Source organism: Pseudorca crassidens, chromosome 8, assembly GCF_039906515.1.
Source record: "Pseudorca crassidens isolate mPseCra1 chromosome 8, mPseCra1.hap1, whole genome shotgun sequence".
Lineage (NCBI taxonomy): Eukaryota > Metazoa > Chordata > Mammalia > Artiodactyla > Delphinidae > Pseudorca > Pseudorca crassidens.
In genome coordinates, this window is record NC_090303.1 from 100,752,127 (window position 1) to 100,777,587 (window position 25,461).

At 40.0% G+C, this 25,461-nt stretch overlaps 1 protein-coding gene across 2 annotated transcripts; it reads right to left on the reverse strand.

The window, feature by feature from the left end:
- Positions 1–2,327: 2,327 nt before the first annotated feature.
- Positions 2,328–25,018, reverse strand: LOC137229455 (GTPase IMAP family member 4-like). 2 transcript variants are annotated; one of them, XM_067747395.1, is made up of 4 exons: positions 24,667–25,018; positions 7,641–7,739; positions 6,501–6,554; positions 2,328–4,062 (listed from the first exon to the last, which is right to left on the reverse strand). In XM_067747395.1, the coding sequence occupies exons 3-4, from the start codon at positions 6,538–6,540 to the stop codon at positions 3,137–3,139; spliced, it is 966 nt and encodes a 321-aa protein (XP_067603496.1). In that variant the 5' UTR covers positions 6,541–6,554; positions 7,641–7,739; positions 24,667–25,018; the 3' UTR covers positions 2,328–3,136. The 2 variants fall into 2 exon arrangements, with proteins under 2 accessions (XP_067603496.1, XP_067603497.1); XM_067747396.1 differs by lacking the exon at positions 24,667–25,018 and adding an exon at positions 9,427–9,474.
- Positions 25,019–25,461: the final 443 nt, after the last annotated feature.

Genomic DNA, 25,461 nt, shown 5'->3' on the forward strand with positions numbered 1-25,461 from the left:
TTCCTAGGGAAATGCAGATTACCAAACTTATCTCCATTAGAGACAAATTTATTTTTAAAAACATTTTTAAAAGGTTTTTTGATGTGGACCATTTTAAAAGTCTTTACTAAATTTGTTACAATATTGCTTCTGTTTTATGTTTTGGTTTTTTGGCCCCAAGGCATGTGGGATCTTAGCTCCCCAACCAGGGATCAAACCTGCACCCTTTGCATTGGAACGTGAAATCTCAACCACTGGACTGCGAGGGAAGTCCCTAGAGAGAGAAGATAGACCAGTGTGCATGGAAGAATTAGAGAAAGCTATTAAGGAACCACACCACAAAGTAAGCACCAGGGACAGACTGTTATGCATGGAAATTCTTCCAAACCTTCTAAGTCCAGATAGTTTCAGTGCTCTTTAAATTGTTGCAGAGCGTCGAAAACGATGAGAAATTTCCAAATTGCTTTTTGAAAACAAATATAACATTGATACCTAAGTCTGATAATGATGGTACAAAAAGATAAAACTATAGAGCCATATCTCTTGTGAATATCAACACAAAAATACTAAATAAAATATTAGCAAACAGGTGCCAACACATCAAGCATGTGATACATCCTGACCAAGAGGGATAGAAAACAGAAATGAAAAATTGGTTCAATATTGGGAAATCTGTTCATATCATTCACCATGATAATTCTCATGGATGATTTTTTAAAAGCCTTTAATGAAATTCAACAGCCATTCATGATAAAAACCCTCAAGAAAATAGTGATTGGGGGATACTTGTTTAACATGATTACACACACACACACGCGTGTGCACACACACACACAAATACATGTACTACTGTAGCTCAGCAGCTATCTCACTTACCTAATTGGGAAACACGGAGGGCGTATCCAGGAAGAAAGCAAGTATACCCACCCACTACTAATCAACATTATAATGGAGGTTTTAGCAAATGCAATTTGACAAGAGCAATCAATTAGGGGTATAAGAATAAGTAAAGGAGAAGTGATACACTGTGGGACATCCGTAAGATGGAATAGTAGTCAGCAATAAAGGAGAACAAGCTCTTGGTACACACAGCTTGAATGATTCTCAAGATCATTACGCTAAGTGAATGAAGCCAGTCTCAAAAGGGACTTTGTTTTACTTATCTCTAGATTCTCAGTGTCTCGTATAAAACCTACCACCAAGTACAAACAACCAATGAATGTTAATAAATAGATGAATAGGTATGAACTCCCAAAAGTCTTGAGAGAAGAGAACATGCTTCATTCTTCTATTGTATTAGTCACAATGCACAGTTTCATTAATCTGTCTGCCTTCTGCCCTGGGAGGCAAATAGGCAAAACTGCTCTCAGGATATGTCACACGGGCTTCTCATTTCCTAACTGCTAGTCAAGAGCAAAACCTTTTTCTTTGTCTCATCTACAGCATTAACTCGGAGGCAAGGGTAAGAATAATTGAATGCATTTACACAGAAAATAACCACTGACGTTAGAATTTTCTTCGTATTAAGCCTGTATTTACTTTTTCTTGGGAGGTGTATGTGGTTCTTTGGTTAAATATTTGTTAATAGAAGGTTGTAATACAATAGCACATTAAATTCATATCTCAGAATTTTGACTACAACGCCAATGATGAAAACAGTAGAGACAGAGATCACCCACCTTCTGCAGAGTGAATCCAAATCTCTCTACTCAGAGCGACTACCTCTAAAGGAGTCATGTGCTTCTTTGCACGGTGCTTCTCATATGCGTGAGCCTTTGCTGATTTTTATTAAGTGTACAGTCTAAACTCCTTGTGTTTGGGGGAAATCATGGAGAGACATATGCCCTAGTTTGAGCAAAATGGGTTAGGACATGGAGAAGACGATTTTAAGGTGACAGAGCAAGGAGAGTTGGCATAGGTCACATATGACCACCAGAACACGTTGGTAGAACATGGAAAAGTGCTTTGGGGAAGCCTAGAAATTATTAGGTGAAGAGTATTCAGTAGAAGAGTAGAAAAGGGATAGGGACTTAGCTATTTTTATCCATATATTAAAAAGAATTGTTGCATCAGGAAAGCCACAAAGGTCTCAGAAACGTAGGTCACGTGTAATTTCTATCAACACATAATGAATGAGACCAAGGGCAATGTAGTCTCTGACTGTCAGAGGTGTTGAGAATGTGGCTGAAACCTTCCAGGGAAAAGGAGAAAGGGAGAAGTCTAGAGGGTAGACCAAGCCTACTTCCAAAAGCATCTTGAACTTTTACAAAAGACTATAATTCATCCCTGTGCTGTTAGAAGAAATAGTGGTAGTATTTTCCAAAAAAAGATTCCATTTTGTACAAATATGAGAGAACAGAAAAGTTTTATTATAATAACAATAAGCAAACAATTCAACTGGGTGGGACAGCAGTTAGTTTCCCAAGAAAAGGAGAGAACTGGTTATTCAGCAAATTGGTTGGTGTTGGTCAAAGAGTTTCTACAGATACATCTGAATATACCAAACATTGTTCTCTTATCTGTTGAATCTCTTTCACTCTTTCTCGCATTTCACATAGTTGAGTTCTGAAAGATCTATCTTCCGGACAACTCTGTTCGTCAATGGGCAGACGATAAGGAACAATTGAGTCCTTCTGTAAAATTGTAAGTAAACAAATTTCCATTCATCTACAAAGAATTCTATAAACGTCTCCATCTATAAGCTTAACTAATGCAAAGAATTGATCTTTCTCATAAACTATAAGGTTAAGATGATCACTGTGATTCTGAGGGTAAAATAAGTGAGACGAAACCACAGGGGGAGATTACCTACCAATCTAGAAAGAATCTAGAGGAGAAACATTTACTAGGGATAAACAGAGAAAGCTTGGGGTCATTTTCTTTGGTCTCCTGCATTCCTTCTCTCTGTGTCTCTGAGAAAGAATTCACAATTAGGGAGCATCAATACATTGTGCTTTGGAGTTTCACAGATTGAGAGTTTGTCCCTCCCCTGTTAAATCAATCGACATATACCAATTCCCAGCAGTGAGCTTTACTCTCCTTAGTCCTGAGAGTCTGAGAGACAGAAAAACGAGAATGCTCTGACTTACATGGGGCAGGGCCAGCTGAAAATATGCAGGAAGTATAGACACATTTTCATGAAGTTGGATCTTAATGTTTAATTCTTAAACAGAGAGAAAACAAAAGAAACCACCTTAAACAGGCCTAAGATGAATTCAAGTATCCCGCTCTGATTCTCAACTTCGTGTCTGGCATTTTGCTGCCTTGCAGCACAGAAAGCCTCCCTTTCTGCCAACTGCCTCCTCATTTGCATCTCTTGCTTTTGCTGTTCTAGTTCATCCTCCAGCATTCTGATTTTCTCTTCGTACTCCTGTCTTATCTGCGCTTTCTGTCTCGCTAGCTCTGCTCTGTAATTTTCTTGTATCACTAGGATTTGTTTCAGAATCTCCTCCTCGACCTTTTGATACGTGTTGTTCGTGAAGCACCTGCCTTTGCGCTCTGCGACCACGCGCTGAACCAGGGCCAGCAGCTGCTGCCTCTGGTCCTCCTGCTCAGCTCCCGTCGCCCTGTTGTTGAACACACAGTAGCGGTCTCCGAACTTGTCCATCAGCTCTCGAATGACTTCTGGAGCTTCCTTTAAGTAATCACGGAAATCGGTGCCTTCCAAGGCATCTTTCCGGGTGAATAAGAGAATCATGTGTTTCCTAGCTCTCTCTCCAAACATTTCCAGGACCTTTTCCGTGGCTTTCTGCTCTTCCGGCGTGTACCGGCCCAGTGGGATGACGAGGAGGAGAGCATGAGGCCCTGGGGAGGTCAGGGCCATGCAGCGAGCAATCTCCTTGCAAGTGTCAGCATCCTGTACCTCTGTGTCAAAGATGCCTGGCGTATCCACAACGACGACTTCCCTCCCGTTCCAGGTGCTGTCTCCTTTCTTACAGGACCTGGTGATGGATACTGCAGAAAAGCCCGAAGGAAACACTTTCTTTCCGAGGATGCTGTTTCCTGTTGCACTTTTTCCTGCCCCAGTCTTACCCACTAAGACGAGTCTCAGTTGTGAATCTCTGGGGTCTTGGTTTCCAAGCCCTGGCACAACAGGAAACAAAAGCCGTAGTGTTAGAAGGAACTTCAACCGTCTCCCCTGCAAGGCTCCTGCCCACTGGTGCCCTTCTCTGTTGCCTGCTAGGGTCCTCCGCACTCAAGGGATGTCTATAGAAAGCCTTCCGGGCTCGTGTTCCTCTTGCAGCCTTTGGGGACTGCCCAGGTACTTTTCAGCATCCCCCCTGAGCTTCTTACTGTGACCTTGTGTAGGTAAGTGGCCCACAGAGGAGGAAACAAAATGGTTAAGAAGAGAACTCTGAGCTGCTACTGGTAGCTGTTCTTCATAAGATAACATAGGAAGTAACACAAAATTGACTTGCGTATTTTACTTCCTAGGAAAGTTCGAAGTTAATAATCAGAGCAGCAGAGCACAGCAACTGAAACCTTAAGTAACATACCAAGTCATCTGATAGCTCTTTCCGTGTTTGTATTCAGCAGGTCTCTGCATATCTCTTTAACGTGTCTATAAAGTCAAAGTCTGCCCGATTTGTTAGGCATAGACCCAGGACCGGCGGGAAGAGAAATGGCAATCACGTTTGAGAGGCTGTTTTCCCGAGAAGACAGACCCTGCCAGCCGGCCCTTGAATGTAAGACTGATTCCTGCGTGAGGAATCCTGTGTTATAACTACCTATTTCTGCTTTGAGACAATCCATACACTATCCCGCTTACACCCTTATAGACACTGTTACAAACTCCAATTCGTTTTCAGAGCTCTCATCCCCAGTCACCCAGTTCCTCAGGCTAAAAATCTAGGCATCACCCTTGACTACTCTCTTTCCCCTTCTTTCCATATCCAACCCATCACCAGGTTCTCTTGGCTCCAAATCCATTCGCTTCTCTCTATTTTGAAGATCATCATACTAGCCCAAGTTACATCCCCGTCCATGCCTCAGTGGTCTGCTAACTGGTCTCTCTACTTCCGCTTTGGCCCTTTCAGTCTATTCCGTAAAGTGGAATAATCTTTTAAAAATATCAATCAAACAGAAGAGGGAAATCGCAGAACCTCCCACTCTGGCTTCCACAAAATCTGTAGTTCATCCGCATCTCCCACACACTTTATGGTGAAGCTTCTGCTGATCCCTGGATCCCTAAGGCAGAGTTTCTCACATTTGATAACCAGAATCCTGGGGTGAAGGAAGTAAATTTCCCAAAGCTGAGAACACTGGATACGGATGGCTAAGATTACCTACGGAAAAATGTGGATGGGAGTTCAGACTATTATGTAGTTAGCATCACAATGGAAGATTCCAACCTAGGGATATCCTGAGGGCATTGGTTGACCTTAGAGACAGGACATAGGAAAATCATGGCTGGCGAGATAAAAAGGCCCCAAGGGCCAGTGCCAACACTGCAACAACTGGCCAGTGTTGACAGCAAATGGACGGCGATCTACAATAGGTGGCAGACACAGCCATGAATTATTCCCTCTCTGTACTCATGCCTCTTGGGAATGTGGATTTGCAGCTACTCTCATCAAGAGGCTGGATCCGTTTCTCCAACCCTTGAATCTGACTGGGCCACGTGACTTGCTTTGGACGGTAAGATCGTGAAAACATGATCAAGCAGACTCCAAAAGTGCTGACTTACTGTAGTTTGCCTTCTCTTTCTGCTTTTCGGAACCTTACGACTGCCCTGGACTAGCCTACTAGATGAGGGACACAAGGGCCTGTTATCCCTGTCCCCCTGGTCTGCCCAAGAGCTTGCTGACTACCAGACATGTCCATGAGGCTACCCAAGATTATCCAGTTGCATCCTGAACCACCAGCCTACCACACATGCATGAGTGAGTCTGGCTGAGATTAGCCAAGTTGATCCAGACCCAAAGACTGCCCAACTGACCCAGAAAACCAAGAGCCAGCTAAACGGTTGATGTTTTAGGCTCCTAAATTGTGGGGTGGTTTGCTAAACCAGCAGAAGCTCAAACGATATAATCAATGTCTATGGATAAGGGAGTAGAGGCAGGGTTATGTGAGGAATGGAGTGATCAGTCTGTTGAATTTGTTGGTTATAGTGAGGCCACCAGCAGCAGGGAATTTAAGGAACTGAATGAGGAATTAATTACATCCACGTTCCTCCTTCCCAATCCTCTCTTGGGCTGAAGAGAGGGGCAGAGAAACAATCAGGGAGGCTACAGCCCACTGTTCTGGTGTGTCCACGCTGTAGGAAGTAGCACCTAAGAAACCTCACCAAGTCCGGATCAATCAGGATATTCTAACTCTCTTCCTCTTAGCTGTTTAGCTACATCACAAGAAGAAGGCGTAGAGGGTCGAGAGAAATGAGAGAGCAGAGTAAACGAAGGGAAAATAAGAAATGTGGTTGAAAATGTTTTGCTCTTGTGCAGAGGGGGGCTGACTGACGGGACAGGAGAGACCCAGCCCTCCTCCCCCAAGCCTGGCCGGTCTAACCCCGAGCAGCCTCTCACCATGGCTGGTCCTGGAGTTGCTGGGGTAAAGGACTGCCATTGTAGTTTGAATTCCTGGAAATAAAGAAAAACAACTATGTCATTTCAGGTAAATGGAGAGTAACTGGAAACTGGAAATGTCAACCTCATGTAACCAACAGTTTCTTTTTCTTTTCATAAACTTGCTTGCTACTCGATTTCTCTTCCTCTATTTCCCAATACTTCTCCATTCTCTGTTTTCAGTCTCACTTTCAGATTGTTCATTTTTCTTTACACAAATGTAAGTGCTTCAGGGCCTTCCTCGGCACTGGTTCTGGGTGCCCTCGCCCACTCTATTCAGTGAATTATTGCTTTGAATGCCATTTGTACGTAGCCTGCAGCCTAGACCCTTCTCAGAGTTCCAAACTGTCAAATCCCCATTCAACTTGTCCAGTTGGCAACTTTATGGGCATCTCACAGAGAACTCAGACAAAATGGAGCCCTTGACCTCCATCCCCAGCCTGGTCCCCATTTCAGTAAACGGCACCCCCAAATGGCTCATGCAGAATCTTGGGGTCACATCCACAACACTTCCTTCCTCACTTGCTCATCGGTCTGTCACCAAATCCTATTGATTTTACTTCCAAAAATGCAAAACTCTCCATTTCTCTGCATCTCCATGTTAATCCAACCCACTGTCATTTGACTGTAAAGGTAATAGGCTCCCAACTGATACTGCATCTTCAATCCCTTCTCCACTCAATAATCGGACAGCTTTTTAAAACTGAAATTTGATTTTTTTTCCTTGCTTAAATTCCCTAATGGATTCCTTTTGCTTTTTATTGTTCAAATAGTTGAAAACCCTTGGAATGGTCCAAAAGGCCCTGCATGATCAATTACTCTCTCTCTCTCTTTCAAAAGACTTGAGCCATACTGGTCTCCTCAATGTCCCATGAATCCTCTAAGCTCCCTCCAGCTCCTAGACCTTTGGGGAATATTTCCCCCTCCCTGGAGCACTCCCACACCCATCCAGTGCCCAGCTCATTTCTGCTCAGCCCTGAGGCCACAGTGTTCTGTTATTTCTCCAGAGAGGGCTTCTCCATCCCCATCACCAACCAACAAGTTAGCTCTGGTGTGGAGTTTGTGCTAGCCACACTCCAAGGGTTTCTACAGAATACGTACCACAATAGGAAGTTGTTCGTCTGATTTTTTTACTGTCTCCTCGTAGACTGTAAGCTTTGTGATGGTGAACCGTCTGTGTCTTGTCTGCCCCGTTATTCCCTAGGGACAAGCACAATGTTGGACAAAGCATGGATCTCAATAAGTATTTGTTAAATAAATGAATTGATTAAAACAAATCCCCCTGATTCTTGCCTTCTCTCTGATTGAGCTTTACGTCCAGCCTAATCCGGCTTGTGAAAAAGATTATCCTTTCCTTATTTTTTAAAAACTTAATTAATTTATTTTTTGGCTGCATTGGATCTTCATCGCTGTGCGGGGGCTTTCTCTAGTTGCGGCGAGCGGGGGCTACTCTTCATTGCAGTGCGTGGGCTTCTCATTGCAGGGGCTTCGCTTGTTGCGGAGCACAGGCTCTAGGCACGTGTGCTGCGGTAGTTGTGGCACGTGGGCTCAGTAGTTGTGGCTCATGGGCTCTAGAGCTCAGGTCTTGTAGTGGTGACACACGGGCTTAGTTGCTCCATGGCATGTGGGATCTTCCCGGACCGATGATTGAACCTGTGTCCCCTGCATTGGCAGGCAGATGCTTAACCACTGTGCCGCCAGGGAAGTCCCCTATCCTTTCCTTATTAACAACACCTAGCATCCTTGAAACACGGTAATACGTTTTAAAGGTTTTCTTTCATTGCTACCTACTAACGTTGGGCAACGGAGAAAGCCATTTGAAGAACTCTTAGCAGATCAGATTTTAAGTAGGACAGGCTGAAATGCTAGTTGTTAAAGAAAGCGTGTCTGATAGGAAGCCAACAAATACAAATTTCAAACACTGTTAGAAAGACAGGCACTTCCTCTGAAAGTGGATTAGGAATAGGAAGTAGGAAACAGCTTCTTGTAAACTGGGAGGAGAAATCACAGAATTTTTAAAAAATCAGCTTTGGTCACATAGTTGATGTTGGTGATTGATTTCAGGAGAAGGAGTAAGATACCAGAACTAGGAAAACAAAAGGTTTGGGGTGTTTCTTAAACACCATTAAGAATGGTGTTTCCATTCAGTCTGTGGACTTTCTCTTCAGCATTCTTTAATGCTGTTCTCTTTCTCCTAAATCTGATGTAAAACCAGAGGTCTGAACTTCTCTCCATACTGACACTGGATGGCTGAATTCTCCTCCTACTGCCTAAGGAAGAAGCACCCATGCATCCCCAGATTCTCCTGAACTGTAGATAGTAACATGGGCTGGCATTTCCCTCCTCCTATCTCCTAAAAGTTCCCCTTCCCCAACTCTGGGTGAAGTCCACGGCGGGACTGTTCCGAGGAGGAAGGTCCAAAGGGGCAGCTCTGAGCAGATCATTAACTAGGTAAGAGAGTCTTGGATCCTGACCGTGTGCTGGCTTTGTGACACGGGGCTGCTGACTGCGCCTCTTACATCTCCTAGTGCTCTTTTCACCACCAGCTCCCCACACAGCTAATTCTGTCTGCTCAGCCAACACAAACCGTGAAAGCTTCAACTTTACTTATAAATTCTATCAATGGTGAAAACAATCATTTTTTCATACAAGTATCCTCTGAGCAGTGACTGCTGAAAGAGTTATCAATTTGTAGAGCTCAGCCTTCAAAACAGATTACTGCCTAAAATCAGCAAAGACGGGAAGCAGGAACCAATGAGAAATATATTCTGAGAGCAAGTTTGCAGGGAGTTTTAAGCTATAGATCCAGAAGAGAAGTCCCCCCTCCACCAAATCACACATTTCCCTCCCTCTCTTCCCACCCCCACAAACACCCCTATTCCCTTACCTAAAAGAATTCTGGGTCCTGCTCCCTCCTCTGACTTTGAAAGCAATGCTAAACCAGGAGGTGACACTAAGCTATCAAGAAGCAAGAGGAGAGAGGAAGTGAGGGGAGGAGCTGTCCAAACTTGCTCATGCAAGAGACCTGCCCACCTTATCACCTAGCAGCACCAGAACTTCCTGCAATGATGAGATTGTTTTGTGTGACTCCGTTTGGTAGCCCTGAGCCACATGGGCTATTGAGCTCATGAAATGTGATGAGTGTGATTGAATTTTTAATTTTATTCCATTTTGATTAATTTAAAGTTAAATAGTCACATCTGCCTAGTTGCTACCATATCAGACCATGCAAAGACTCTATAGGGAGGGAAGAAATATGGGTCATGCTGTGAAGTTTGAGAAAAAACCACTGGGTCAAAACCAGAGAGTTGCCACTCAGAGTGTGGCCAAGATGGTGGAGTAGGAAAACCCTGAGCTCACCTCTTCCTATGGGCACACCAAAATTACAGCTATTTAGAAAGCAATTATGACCTAAAAACTAGTAGAAAAGATTTCTCACAACTAAAGATATAAAGAAGGAACCACAAGACAGACAGGAAGAGGTATAGTCAAGGCCCACACACCTAGGTAGGTGACACATAAATGGGAAGATAATTACAATTACAAAGGTTCTCCCCAAGGAGCGAGGGGTCTGGGCCCCACTTCAGGCTCCCCAGCCTGGGGGATCCTGCACCAGAATGACGAGTCCCCAAAATATCTGACTTTTACGGCCAGAGGGGCTTGCACGTGGGAGAGCAAGAAGGCTGTGGGAAACAGAGACCCCATTCTTAAAGGGCACGGACAAAATCTCCATGCTCTGAGACCCAGCATAGAAGCAGTAATTTCAAAGGAGCCTGGGGCAGACTCACTGGCTGATCCTGGAGAGCCTCCCAGAGAGGCAGGAGGCAAGGAGGACTCCCCTAGCGACGTAGACTCTGGCAGCAGCTGTTTTGGGGAGTTTACTCTATGACAAGGACACCTGTCATAGAATGGAGTCTTCTCCATTCTTAGAGTCTTCCCTCTAGCCTATTCCTGCCAGGGGCTTACCTGCCCACCAGCCAATTGGCACCAGTCCCGGAGCCTCGCAAGCCAAACAGCCAGCCATGAGAGGACTCAATGCCACTCACCAGGAAACTGGCACCAGCCCTGCACACTCAGGCAGCCACCCCAAACCTGGGCCCACCCACCAGTGGGCCAGCACCAGCCCTGGAGCACCACAGGTCCCACAGCCAGCTGCACCGAATGCCAGCCCCACCCAGCAGCAGGCCAGCAGCCAGAGCACAAGCCAGGGCCTGGCAGCCAACGGGGCCAGAAAAACCTACAAAGGATCTCACAGCAAGGTTCTGGTTCAGATTTAATGGAGAGATCAAAAGCTTTACAGACACGTAAAAGGGAAAAGAGTTCAGCACCACCAAACCAGCTTTATAACACATGTTAAAGGAACTTCTCTAGGAGAAAAAGGAAAAGCCACCACTGGAAACCAGAAAATTACGAAACAGAAAATGTTCATTGGTAAAGGCAAACATAAAGGTGGGAAATCATCTACACACGAAGCTTGTGGGAAGGTTAAAAGAGAAGAGCGGTAAAATAATTTATATCCACAGTAAGCACTTAAGGGACACACAAAGCAATTAGATGTCAAATATGATGTCAAAAACAGTAATGAGAGGAGGAGAGTGCAAAAGCAGGGATTTAAAAATGCATTGGAAATTAAGAGATCAGCAACTTAAAACAATCTTATATATATATACGTATATATATATATATATATATATATATACACCTCATGGTAACCACAAACCAAATATCTATTATAGATACACACACACACACACACACACACACCCCACACACACACACGGAAAAAGGAAAAGAGAAAAAAGAAAAAGGAATCCAAACATAACACTAAAGATCATAATCAGATCACAAGAGAAGAGACAAAAGAAAAAGAAATTTATAAAAACACCTACAAAAACAACACACAAACAATTAAAAAAATGGCAGTCAGAACATACATATCAATAATTGCCTAAAATGTAAATGCACTCAATGCTCCCATCAAAAGACACAGAGTGGCTGAATGGATACAAAAATAAGACCCATATATATACTGTCTACAAGAGACTCATGTCAGATATAAGGACACACACCAACTGAAAGTGAGGGGATGGAGTCCCTCCCATCAGGAAGCTTGCACAAGCCTCTTAGATAGATTCATCCACCAAAGGGCAGACAACAGAAGCAAGAAGAACTACAATCCGCCAGCCTGTGGAACAAAAACCACATTCACAGAAATACAGACAAGATGAAGAGGCAGAGGACTATGTCCCAGATGAAGGAACAAGATAAAACCCCAGGAAAACAACTAAATGAAGTGGAGATAGGCAACCTTCCAGAAAAAGAATTCAGAATAAAGATAGTGAAGATGATCAAGGACCTCGGAAAAAGAATGGAGGCAAAGATCGAGAAGATGCAAGAAATGTTTAACAAAGACATAGGAGAATTAAAGAACAAACAAACAGAGATGAACAATACATTAACTGAAATGAAAAGTACACTAGAAGGAATCAGTAGCAGAATAACTGAGGCAGAAGAACGGATAAATGACCTGGAAGACAGAATGGTGGAAATCACTGCTGCGGAACAGAATAAAGAACAAAGAAAGGAAAGAAATGAAGACGGCCTAAGAGACCTCTGGAACAATATTAAACATGCCAACATTCACATTATAGGGGTCCCGGAAGGAGAAGACACAGAGAAAGGATCTGAGAAAATATTTGAAGATTATCATTGAAAAGTTCCTTAACATGGGAGAGGAAATAGCTAGCCAAGTCCAGGAAGCACAGAGAGTCCCAGGCAGGATGAACACAAGGAGAAACACTCAGAGACACTTAGTCACCAAACTGACAAAAATTAAAGACAAAGAAAAATTATTAAAAGCAACAAGGGAAAGATGACTACACACAAGGGAACTCCCATAAGGTTAACAGCTGATTTGTCAGCAGAAACTCTGCAAGCCAGAAGGGAGTGGCACGATATATTTAAAGTTCATCGACAGGAAGAAACTACAACCAAGAATACTCTACCCAGCAAGGATCTCATTCAGATTTGAAGGAGAAATCAGAAGCTTTACAGACAAGCAAAAGCTAAGAGAATTCAGCACCACCAAACCAGCTCTATAGCAAATGCTAAAGGAACTTCTCTAAGTGGGAAACACAAGAGAAGGAGAGGACCTACAAAAACAAACCCAAAACAATTAAGAAAATGGTAATAGGAACATACATATTGATAATTACCTTAAATATGAATGGATTAAATGCTCCAACCAAAAGACACAGACTGGATGAATGGATACAAAAACAAGACCCCTATATATGCTGTCTACAAGAGACCCACTTCAGACCTAGGGACACATACAGACTGAAAGTGAGGGGATGGAAAAAGATACTCCATGCAAATGGAAATCAAAAGAAAGCTAGAGTAGCAATACTCATATCAGATAAAATAGACATTGAAATAAAGACTGTTACAAGAGACAAGGAAGGACACTACACAATGATCAAGGGATCAATCCAAGAAGAAGATATAACAATTATAAATATATATGCACCCAACATAGGAGCACCTCAATACATAAGGCAAATGCTAACAGCTATAAAAGAGAAAATCGACAGTAACACAATAATAGTGGGGGACTTTAACACCCCACTTACACCAATGGACAGATCACCCAAACAGAAAATTAATAAGGAAACACAAGCTTTAAATGACAAAATAGACCAGATAGATTTAATTGACATTTCTAGGACATTCCATCAGAAAACAGCAGATTACACTTTCTTCTCAAATGCACATGGAACATTCTCCAGGATAGATCACATCTTGGGTCACATATGAAGTCTCAGTAAATTTAAGAAAACTGAAACTGTGTCAAGCATCCTTTCTGACCACAACACTATGAAATGAGAAATAAATTACAGGGAAAAAAGAAACATAAAAAACACAAACACATGGAAACTAAACAGTATGCTACTAAATAACCAAGAGATCACTGAAGAAAACAAAGAGGAAATGAAAAAATACCTAGAGACAAATGACAATGCAAACATGACAATCCAAAACCTATGGGATTCAGCAAAAGCAGTTCTAAGAGGGAAGTTTCTAGCAATACAGTCCTACTTCAAGAAACAAGAAAAATATCAAATAAACAATCTAACCTTACACCTAAAGGGACTACAGAAAGAAGAACAAACAAAACCCAACGTTAGTTGAAGGAAGGAAACCATAAAGATCAGAGCAGAAATAAATGAAACAGAAAGAAAGAAAACAGTAGCAAAGATCAATGAAACTAAAACCTGGTCTTTGAGAAGATAAACAAAATTTATAAAACTGTAGCCAGATTCATCAAGAAAAGAGGGAGAGGACTCAAATCAATAAAATTAGAAATGAAAAAGGAGAAGTTACAACAGACACCGCAGAAATACAAAGCATCATAAGAGATTATTATAAGCAACTCTATGCCAATAAAATGGACAACCTGGAAGAAATGGACAAATTCTTAGAAAGCTATAACCTTCCAAGACTGAACCAGGAAGAAATAGAAAATATGAACAGACCAATCACAAGTAATGAAATTGAAACTGTGATTTAAAATCTTCCAACAAATAAAAGTGCAGGACCAGATGGCTTCACAGGTGAACTCTATCAAACATTTAGAGAAAAGCTAACACCTATCCTTCTCAAGCTCTTCCAAAAAATTGCAGAGGGAGGAACACCCCCAAACTCATTCTACAAGGCCACCATCGCCCTGATACCAAAACCAGACAAAGATATCACAAAACAGAAAACTACAGGCCAATATCACTGATGAAAATAGAGGCAAAAATCCTCAACAAAATATTAGCAAACCAAAGCTAACAATAGATTGAAAGCATTATACACCATGATCAAGTGGGATATCCCTCAGGATGCAAGGATTTTTCCATATCCACAAATAAATCAATGTGATACACCACACTGACAAACTGAAGAATAAAAACCATATGATCAACTCAATAAGTGCGGAAAAAGCTTTTGAGAAAATTCAACATCCATTTATGATAAAAACTCTCCAGAAAGTGGGCAGAGAGGGAACCTACCTCAACACAATAAAGGCCATATACAACAAACCCACAGCAAACATCATTTTCAATGTTGAAAAATTGAAAGCATTTCCTCTCAGATCAGGCACAAGACAAGGATGTCCACTCTTGCCACTATTATTCTATATAGTTTTGGAAGTCCTAGCCAATACAATCAGAGAAGAAAAAGAAAGAAAATGAATACAAATTGGAAAAGAAGTAAAACTGTCACTGTTGGCAGATGACGTGATACTATACATAGAATATCCTAAAGGTGCCACCTGAAAACTACTAGAGCTCATCAATGAATCTGGTAAAGTTTGAGGATTCAAAATTAATACACAGAAATCTCCTGCATTCCTATACACTAAAAACAAAAGATCAGAAAGACAAATCAAGGAGACAATCCCATTCACCACTGCAACAAAAAGTATAAAATATTGAGGAGTAAACCTACTTAAGGAGGTAAAAGACCTCTACTTAGAGAGCAATAAGACACCGATGAAAGAAGTGAAAGACAACACAGATGGAGAGATATACCATGTTCTTGGATTGGAAGAATCAATATTGTGAAAATGACTATACTACCCAAAGCAATCTATGTATTCAATGCAATCCCAATCAAATTACCAACGGCATTTTTTACAGAACTAGAACCAAAAATCTTAAAATTTGTATGGAAACACAAAAGAACCCGAAGAGTCAAAGTAATCTTGAGGGGAAAAAAAAAGAAAAAACGGAGCTGGAGGAATCTGACTCCCTGACATCAGACTTCAGACTATAAAGCTACAAGAAACAAGACCACATGGTACTGGCACAAAACAGAAATATAGATCAATGGAACAGGATAGAAAGCCCAGAGATAAACCCACACACCTGTGCTCAACTAATCTATGACAAAGGGGGCAAGGATATACAATGGAGAAAAGACAGTCTCTTCAATAAGTGGTGCTGGGAAAACTGGACAGCTACATGTAAAACAATGAAATTAGGACACTCCCTAACACCATACACAAAAATAAACTCAAAATGGATTAAAGACCTAAATGTAAGACTGGACACTATAAAACTCTTAGAGGAAAACGTAGGAAGAACACTCTTTGACGTAAATCACAGCAAGATCTTTTTTGAGCCACCTCCTAGACTAATGGAAATAAAAACAATAATAAAGAAAGGGGACCTAATGAAACTTAAAAGCTTTTGCACAGCAAAGGAAACTATAAACAAGACAAAAAGACAACTCTCAGAATGGGAGAAAATATTTGCAAATGACACAATGGGCAAAGGATTAATCTCCAAAATATATAAATGGCTCATGAAGCTCAATATCAACAAACCAAATTCAAAAATGGGCAGAAGACCTAAATAAAGACCTAAAGACCTTAATGTCTTTCTCCAAAGAAGACATACAAGTGGCCAAGAGGCACATGAAAAGCTGCTCAACATCACTAATTATCAGAGAAATGCAAATCAAAACCACAATGAGGTATCACCTCAGACCAGTTAGAATGGGCATCATCAGAAAATGTACAAACAATAAATGCTGGAGAGAGTGTGGAGAAAAGGGAAACCTCTTGCACTGTTGGTGGGAATGTAAATTGATACAGTCACTATGGAGAACAGTATGGAGGTTCCCTAAAAAACTACAAATAGAATTACCATATGACCCAGCAATCCCACTACTGGGCATATACCCTGAGAAACCATAATTCAATAAGACACATGCACCCCAATATACATTGCAACACTATTTACAATAGCCAGGTCACGGAAGCAACCCAAATGTCCATCGACAAACGAATGGATAAAGAAGATGTGGTACATATATGCAATGGAATATTATTCAGCCATAAAAAGGAACGAAATTGTGTCATTTGTAGAGACGTGGATGGACCTAGAGACTGTCATACAGAGTGAAGTAAGTCAGAAAGAGTAAAACAAATTTCGTATATTAAGGCATATATGTGGGATCTAGAAAAATGGTACTGATGAACTGGTTTGCAAGGCAGAGATGGAGACACGGATGTAGAGAACAAATGTATGTAAACTCAGGGGCGAAAGCGGGAGAGGGGGGCATGAATTGGGAGATTGGGATTGACATATATACACTAATATGTATAAAATAGATAACAAATAAGAACCTGCTGTATAGCACAGGGAACTCCACTTTGCTGTACTGTAGAAACTAACACAACATTGTAAAACAACTATACACCAATTAAAAAAAAAGAAAAGAAAGTGAGGGGATGGAAAAAGTCATTCCACACAAAGGGAAATCAACAGAAAGTCAGAGTGGCAATACGTATATCAGCTTAAATAGACTTTAAAGACTCTTACAAGAGACAAAGAAGGACAATACATAATGATCAAGGGATTGATCCAAGAAGAAGAAAAATTATTGTAAATATACATGGACCCAACACAGTAGCACCTAAATACATGAAGCAAATATTAATGACATAAAGGAAGAAATTGATAGTAACACAATAATAGTAGGGGACTTTAATCCCCCACTTATATCAATGGACAAGTCATCCAGACAGAAAATCAATGAGGAAACACTGGCCTTAAATGACACATTAGACCAGATGAACTCAATGACATATAGAAAGCGTTCCATCCAAAAGCCACAGAATACACATTCTTTTCAAGTGCACATGGAACATTCCCTAGGTTAGATCACATGCTAGGCCACAAAACAAGCCCTGGTAAATTTAAGAAAACTGAAATCATATCAAGCATCATTTCTGACCACAATGCTATGAGACTAGAAATCAACTACAAGAAAAGAAACTAAAAAACTCAAATACGTGGAGGCTAAATGATAGTCTACTAAAAACCAATAGATCACTGAAGAAATCAAAGAGGAAATGAAAAGAATACCTAGAGACAAATGAAAATGAAAATATGGCAATCCCAAACCTATGAGACACAGCAAAAGCAGTTCTAAGAGGGAAGTTTATAATGATGCAAGCTCACCTTAGGAAACAAGAAAAATCACAAATAAACAAGTTCACCTCACAACTAAGGGAATTAAAGAAAGAAGAATAAACAAGACGTAAAGTTAGGAGAAGAAAAGAAATCATAAATATTAGAGCAGAAATAAATAAAATAGACTTAAAAAACTATAGAGTAGATCAATGAAACTAAACAATGGTTCTTTGAAAAGATAAAAAAAATTGATAAACCTTTAGCCAGAATCATCAAGAAAAAAAGGGAGAGGGCCCAAATCAATAAAATCAGACATGAAAAAGGAGAAGTTACAACTGACACCACAGAAATATAAAAGGTTACAAAGGATTATAAGAGACTACTATGAACAACAATATATGCCAATAAAATGAACAACAGAGAAGAAATGGAAAAATTCTTAGAAAGGTACAATCTCCAAAGACTGAACCAGGAAGAAACAGAAAATATGAACAGACCAATAACCAGTAATGAAACTGAAGGAGTTATTAAACGACTCCCAACAAACAAAAGTCCAGGACCAGACAGCTTCACAAGTGAATTCTACCAAACGTTTATGAAAGAGTTAACAGCTCTCCTTCTCAACTGTTTCAAAAAACTGCAGAGGGAGGAACACCCCCAAACTCATTCTATGAGGCCAGCATCACCCTGATACCAAAACCAGACAAAGATATCACAAAACAGAAAACCACAGGCCAATATCACTGATGAAAACAGATGCAAAAATCCTCAACAAAATATTAGCAAACCAAATCTAACAATACATTAAAAGGATCATACACCATGATCAAGTGGGATTTATCCCAGGATGCAAGAATTTTTCAACATCTGCAAATCAATCAGTGTGTTATACCACATTAACAAACTGAAGAATACAAATCATACGATCATCTCAATAGATGCAGAAAAAGCTTTTGATAAAATTCAACATCCATTCGTAATAAAAAGTCTCCAGAAAGTGGACATAGAGGAAACATACTTCAACAAAATGAAGGCCATATATGACAAACCCACAGCTAACATCATACTCAACAGTGAAAAGCTGAAAGCATTTCCTCTACGATCAGGAACAAGACAAAGATGCCCACCTTCACCACTTTTATTCAACATAATTTTGGAAGTCCTAGCCACAGGAATCAGAGAAGAAAAAGAAATAAAAGGAATCCAAATCAGACAGGAAGAAGTAAAACTGTCACTGTTTGCAGATGACATGATACCATACATAGAAAATCTTAAAGACGCCACCAGAAAACTATTAGAGCTCATCAATGAATTCAGTAAAATTGCAGGATACAAAACTAATACACAGAAATCTGTTGCATTTCTATACACTAGCAATGAACTATCAAAAAGAGAAATTGAGAACACAATCCCATTTACCATTGCATCAAAAAGAATGAAGTACCTAGGAATAAACCTACGTAAGGAGATAAAATACATGTACTCTGAAAACTGTAAGACACTGATGAAAGAAATTAAAGATGACACAAACAGAATGGAAGATAATACTGTGTTCTTGGATTGGAAGAATTAAGATTGTTAAAATGACCGTACTACCCAAGGCAATCTACAGATTCAATGCAATCCCTATCAAAATGTCAACGGCATTTTTTACAGAACTAGAACAAATAATTTTAAAATGTGTATGGAAACACAAAAGACCCAGAGAAGTGGAAACAATCTTTTTTTAAAATTCCTTTATTTATTTCTCTTTATTTATTTTTGGCTGCATTGGGTCTTTGTTGCTGCGTGCGGGCTTTCTCTAGTTGCAGCAAGCGGGCGCTACGCCCCATGTCCCCTGCCTTGGCAGGCGGATTCTTAACCACTGCACCACCAGGGAAGTCCAGCCAAAACAATCTTGAGAAAGACAGTTCTGGAGGAATTACACTCCCTGACTTCAAACTATACTATTTAAAAAGCTACAGTAATGAAAACAATATGGTATTGGCACAAAAACAGACACATAGATTAATGAAACAGAACAGAGAGCCCAGAAATAAACCCATGCACATATGGTCAAAGGAGGCAAGAATATACAATGGGGAAAAGACGTTCTCTTCAATAAGTGGTGCTGGGAAAATTAAACAGCTACATGTAAAAGAGTGACATAAGGACATTTTCCAACACCATATCCAAAAAGAAACTCAAATTGTGTTAAAGACCTAAATGTAAGACTGGATATCATATAATCCCTAGAGGAAGACATAAGCAGAACCCTCTTGACAGAAATCGCAGCTATATTTTTTTGCATCTGTCTCCTAAAGCAGAGGACATAGTATAAAAGCAAAAGTAAGCAAATGGGACCTAATTAAACTTCAAAGCTTTTGCACAGCAAAGGAAACCATCAACAAAACAAAAACACAACCTAGAGAATGGGAGAAAATATTTGCAAATGATATGACACATAAGGGGCTAATGTTCAAAATATAGAAGAAGCTCATACAACTCAACATCAAAAACAAACAACTTGATTTAAAAACAGGCAGAAGACCTGAATACACAGTTTCCCAAAGCAGACAAACAGATAGCCAACATCATTAAGATAGTCAACATCATTAATCACCAGGGAAATGCAAATCAAAACCACAATGAGAGATCACCTCACACCTGTCAGAATGGCTATCATCAAAAAGAACACAAATTACAGAAGTTGGTGAAGATGTGGGGAAAAGGGACCCCTCCTGTACGTAACTTGGTGCAGCCATTGTGGAAAACAGTATGGAGGCCCCTCAACGCTAAAAATAGAAGTACCATGTGACCCCACAATTCCACTCCTGGGTATATATCTGAAAAAACAAAACAAAAACAAAAGCACTAATTTGAAAAGATACATGCACCCCGATGTTCACGGCAGCATTATCTACAATTGTCGAGACATGAACGCTACCTAAGTGTCCATCAACAGATGAATGGATTAAGAAAATGTGGTATATATATAGACACAACGCAATACTACTGAGCCATAAAAAGAAAGAAAATTTGCCATTTGCAAGAACATGGATGGACTTGGAGGGTATTATGCAAGTGAAATAAGTCAGAGAGAGAAAGACAAATACTGTGTAATATCACTTATATGTGGACTCTAAAAACTATAACAAACTAGTGAATAGAACAAAAAAGAAGCAGACTCACAGATACAGAGAACAAACTAGTGGTTACCAGTGGGGAGAGGGGCAATATAGAGGTAGGGGACTAAAAGGTACAAACTAGTAGGTATAAAATGAGATATAAGGATATATTGTACAAAACAGGGACTATAGCCAGTATTTTATAATAACTATAAATGGAGTATAACCTTTACATATTGTGAATCACTATATTGTACACCTGTAACTTATATAATAGTGTCCACTAACTATACTCCAATTAAAAGAAAACACAATGAGATATGAACTCACACCTGTTAGGATGACTACATCAAAAAGCCAAGAAATAACAAGTGTTGTGAGGATGTGGAGAAAAGGGAACCTCATGCATGTCGGTAGGAATATAAATTGGTGCAGCCACTGTGGAAAACCAAATGGAGGTTCCTCAAAAAAATTAAAAATAGAACTTCATACGATCCAGCCATCTCACGTCTGGGTATTTATCCAAAGAAAATGAAAACACTAACTAGTAGAGATATCTGCACCCCAATGTTCATTGCAGCATTATTTACAATAGTTAAGATATGGAGACAACCTACGTGTCCACTGATGGTTGGAAGAATAAAGGAGATACACACACACACAAATAGTATTCAGCCACAAGAAAGAAGAAAATCATGCCATTTGTGACAGCATGGATAGATCTCAGGGCATTAGGCTAAGTGAAATAAATCAGACAGAAAGACAAATAGTGTACAAACTCATTTATATGTGGAATCTAGACAAACTAAAAGCCAGGCTCATAGATACAGAGAACAGCATGGTGGTTGCGAGAGGCGGGGGCTGAAGGTGGAAGTGGGAGAAGTGGGTGAAAGGGATCAAAAGGTAAAAATAAGTAAATAAATAACTAAATAATAAGTAAATAAAATGAATACTCGTTGCAATGTGTATACACATATATAAGCTCATTACAGGCTCATATATAAGCTCACATATATACGTCAATACCAAGCTTAGAAATATTGTTTAACTGATTATTGAATCTACTGAAAAAAAATGCATGAATTTTATTTTATGCAAATTAAAATTCAATAAAGCTGAAAACTGCTGCTTGTCCCGTACTGTTTCCTGGGATGCCTGTAACATGCTGTATATTATGTGTTGCAAAAAAGGTTTGACATTTTTGAGAAAGATATGTAGAAGCATTATCGGTTTTTATGTTGTCGGGAATTTCCATAACAGCAAAAGCTTCTAATAAATGAGTTATTACAGCATCAGCTTTTTCAGGAGATAATGGAGGTGCCCATGAGAAATGAGAGTAGGTATCTACAGAATGATGAATATATTTTAACTTTCCAAAACCAGGATATTGAGTTACATCCATTTGTCAGATAGCATTAGCAGATAAGCCTTTAGGGTTAACTCCAATATTCAAACAAGGTTGATTAATGGCAGCACATTGCGGGCATGTACGGAGAATAATTTTTGCTTGTTTCCATGTAAGATTAAATTTATTTTTCAATCCTCTGGCATTAGTATGATATCTGTGATGTTCTGCTGTAGCTAATTGTACAGTACCCACTAAAGTATCAATAAAATCATTTCCAGCTACCAATGGGCCGGGTAAATGAGTATGAGCACGAGTATGAGTAATATAAAGTGGTGCAGTACGTAGTCTAAGTATCTGTTGTAGTTGCAAAAATAAGGAGTGCAGTTCTGATCCATCATTTGGGATAAAAGCGGTCTCAGTATTTTTAACTGTAAATTCCACATACTGTGAGTCTGTAATTATATGAAGAGCAATTGGATAATCTTGTAACAATAGTATTACAGCAAATAGTTCTGCTTTTTGAACTGAAACATATGGAGATTATAATACCTTTTGATCATGACTGTTAGCATATCCTGCTCTTCCTGTTTTATTGGCATCAGTAAAAAAGGTTGGTCCTATAACAGGATCTGATTGAACTATTTTTGTCAAAATCTGATTAGTCTTTTTTTAAAAATTGTAAACGTTTATCAGAAGGATAAAGATTATGTATTTTGTCTATATAATGCGCACAGGCCATTTGCCAGTTATCCTCCAGCTGAAAAAGAGTTTGTATTTTTTTGTTTGAAAAAGGGATTATAAGTTTATGGGGGTCCTGACCACATAATTGTCTTAATCGTAACCTACCTTTAATAATAACATCAGCTATTTTTTGTACATAAGATTGTAATGTTTTTTGAGCTTTATGAGCTAAAAATATCCAATTTATGAGATTACTGTGTTGTTGTAGTAATCCAGTAGGGGAATGAGGAGTGTGAAATACAATAAGTCATAAATGATCCAGAGATTCAATCCGATCCAATTGTGCATCATGTATATGTTTTTCTATCCATTTAAGTTCTTGTTCCGCCTGGGGAGAAAGACCACGGTGACTATTCAATGCTGGATCGCCTTCCAAGGTATGAAATAAATTTTGTAACTTATAAGTAGGAATTCCTAGGCTAGGATGTAACCAATTAATATCTCCTAGTAATTTTTGAAAATCATTTAATGTTACAAGAGAATCTCGTCTAATTTGTACTTTCTGAGGAATAATCTGAGTATTGGTTACAATTTGTCCAAGCAATTGCCGGGGAGCACATTTTTGAATTTTTTCAGGAGCTATCTGTAAACCCCATTCTTTAAATTTCAACTCTGCTTGTTGTAACATCTGCTGTAATGTTTGCTGATGGGGATGAGCAAATAGAATGTCATCCATATAATGGAGACTACGTGCCTCAGGATACATGTGAGTAATTCCTCCAAAGGCTGATTAACAAAAAATTGGCACATAGTTGGACTATTTAACATCCCCTGAGGGAGAACTTTCCATTGAAATCTCTGAGCTGCATGTTCTTGATTTAAGGCTGGTACAGTAAATGCAAATCTTTCACAATCTTGAGGTTGTAATGGTATAGTAAAAAACAGTCTTTCAAATCTATAATCATAAGTTCCCAATTGCGAGGGAGCATTGCAGCAGGTGGAATTCCAGGTTGTAATGCCCCCATTGGTTGAATAATCTCATTAATTTTTCGTAAATCTGTCAACATTCTCCATTTTCCTGATTTTTTCTTGATTATAAAAACAGGTGAATTCCAAGGGCTAGTGGATACTTCAATATGTCCTGCTATTAATTGTTCTTGTACTAATTGGTGTAATGCTTGTAATTTTTCTTGAGTTAAGGGCCACTGCTCTGTCCATATAGGGGTATCCTTCAACCATTCTAATGGTAATGCAAATTTTCGAGCAGTGGCCCCTATCCTAAATTTGGATATCCAAGCCCAGCATAATCTTTCCCTGTTTTAGTTACATGTTGGGGTTCAGTAGCATTGTTTTTATTTTCTTCCAATTTAGCCATCAAATTTTCCAACTTTGAAAGTATATCAGAAATCTCATTCTGTTGAGAAAGTGGCATTTCATTTTGTTTGCTAGCTTGCTCCTAACCTTTATCATCATCAGAAAAAGCCCCTTCATCACTGGAATCCGAAAAATCCTCTCCTGTCTCAGACACAAGGGGAGGAGGAGGGGAGGAAGGTCCTCTATAGGAGACTCACGGGGCAGAGTACGAAAAGCAGCAGAGTGATCGCGAGCAGGATTCGGACGCTGAGGACGCGCCTATATTTACTTTCAGTTTCAGATTGTAATGGTTCCAGGGCAAGGGAAATTAATTTACACCAAACACGGACAGATATAAGGTCTCCATGCTGATGAGCTCTTCTTAAGGTTCGCATAACCTGTTTCCAAACTTTTAAACTCAACTGGTTATGACTAGTAGGTTGAAACCAGTAACAATATTTACGTACCAGCGCAAACAATTCATCAATTCATCAAAAGATTCTGGTTTCACTTTCACTCCTGAACTCCGTAATAACTGTTTCAGGAGTTTAATGTATTGAAATTCTACTGAATGGGAATTCCCCCTTTCAGTTACTCTTCTGTTGCCGAAGGTTTCGCTCTGAGCGGACCAATTTCCCCTTCGGTCCCGCCATCACGCGATTACTTACCTTCAGGTCCCTGTTCGGGCGCCAAATGTTGCAGTTTATCTTATGACAGGGTTTCCGAAAGCAACCTCATCACTCGAGATGAACTGTGCCGAAGCACAGCAGTAGAGGGCTGCCTCTCGCTCAGGCAAAACAGCGCCGTCTGTCCTGCTGTGGTAGCTTTTATTTACGCATTATCTATGTTTACATCTTAAGACTTGTTTTCTTAACATTCCAGAAATGCCAAAGCAGCAACATATGCTTCTATCGCTTATACAAGCAACAAGGGGCTTTCTTGAAGACATGCCGTGCTACGCGTCCTTGAGCTCAGAAGCGGCACAAGGACATCTCCGTGTGTTCCCATCATTCTGATTATACTGAAGCAGCACAAGGACGTTTCCTTGTGTTCTGATTATACTGAGGTCATTTCATGCATCAGTGCCCAAAGTCTCCAGGACTGCCTGCAGTCCTGGCTTACTCGCCCGCCCTCGGTTTGCCGAGGGGTGCCAGCCCCTTGCCTTGCAGAGGGGCTCTGGCCTATGGGTCACGTCCCCTTTCCATGTCCTCAGTTATTCCACTACACTTTAAAAGCCTAAACTTTATAAAGAAAACTTAACAAGTCAATTTTTTATCATTGCCCATTTGGAAGTAATAGCAACTTGAAATTTGTCTTAGAATTTCTCTATTTCCAAGTTGTAAATGGCCACAAATAATTCTGTGTAAATATATATATGTAAATGTTGCTCATTCTCTCTCATTACATTTTACTTCTATTTAACAGGAGATCAGGGATTTCAGCATCCAGATAGCAAACTGGCC

What these genes read in the sequence shown, in the direction of transcription:
- LOC137229455 (XM_067747395.1), bottom strand. Translation starts at nt 6,540, where the DNA reads ATGGCAGTCCTTTACCCCAGCAACTCCAGGACCAGCCATG. An exon ending in CAACTCCAGGACCAGCCATG is followed by an intron (nt 4,063 to 6,500) that starts GTGAGAGGCTGC and finishes CTGTTGTGCCAG; the next exon opens with GGCTTGGAAACCAAGACCCC.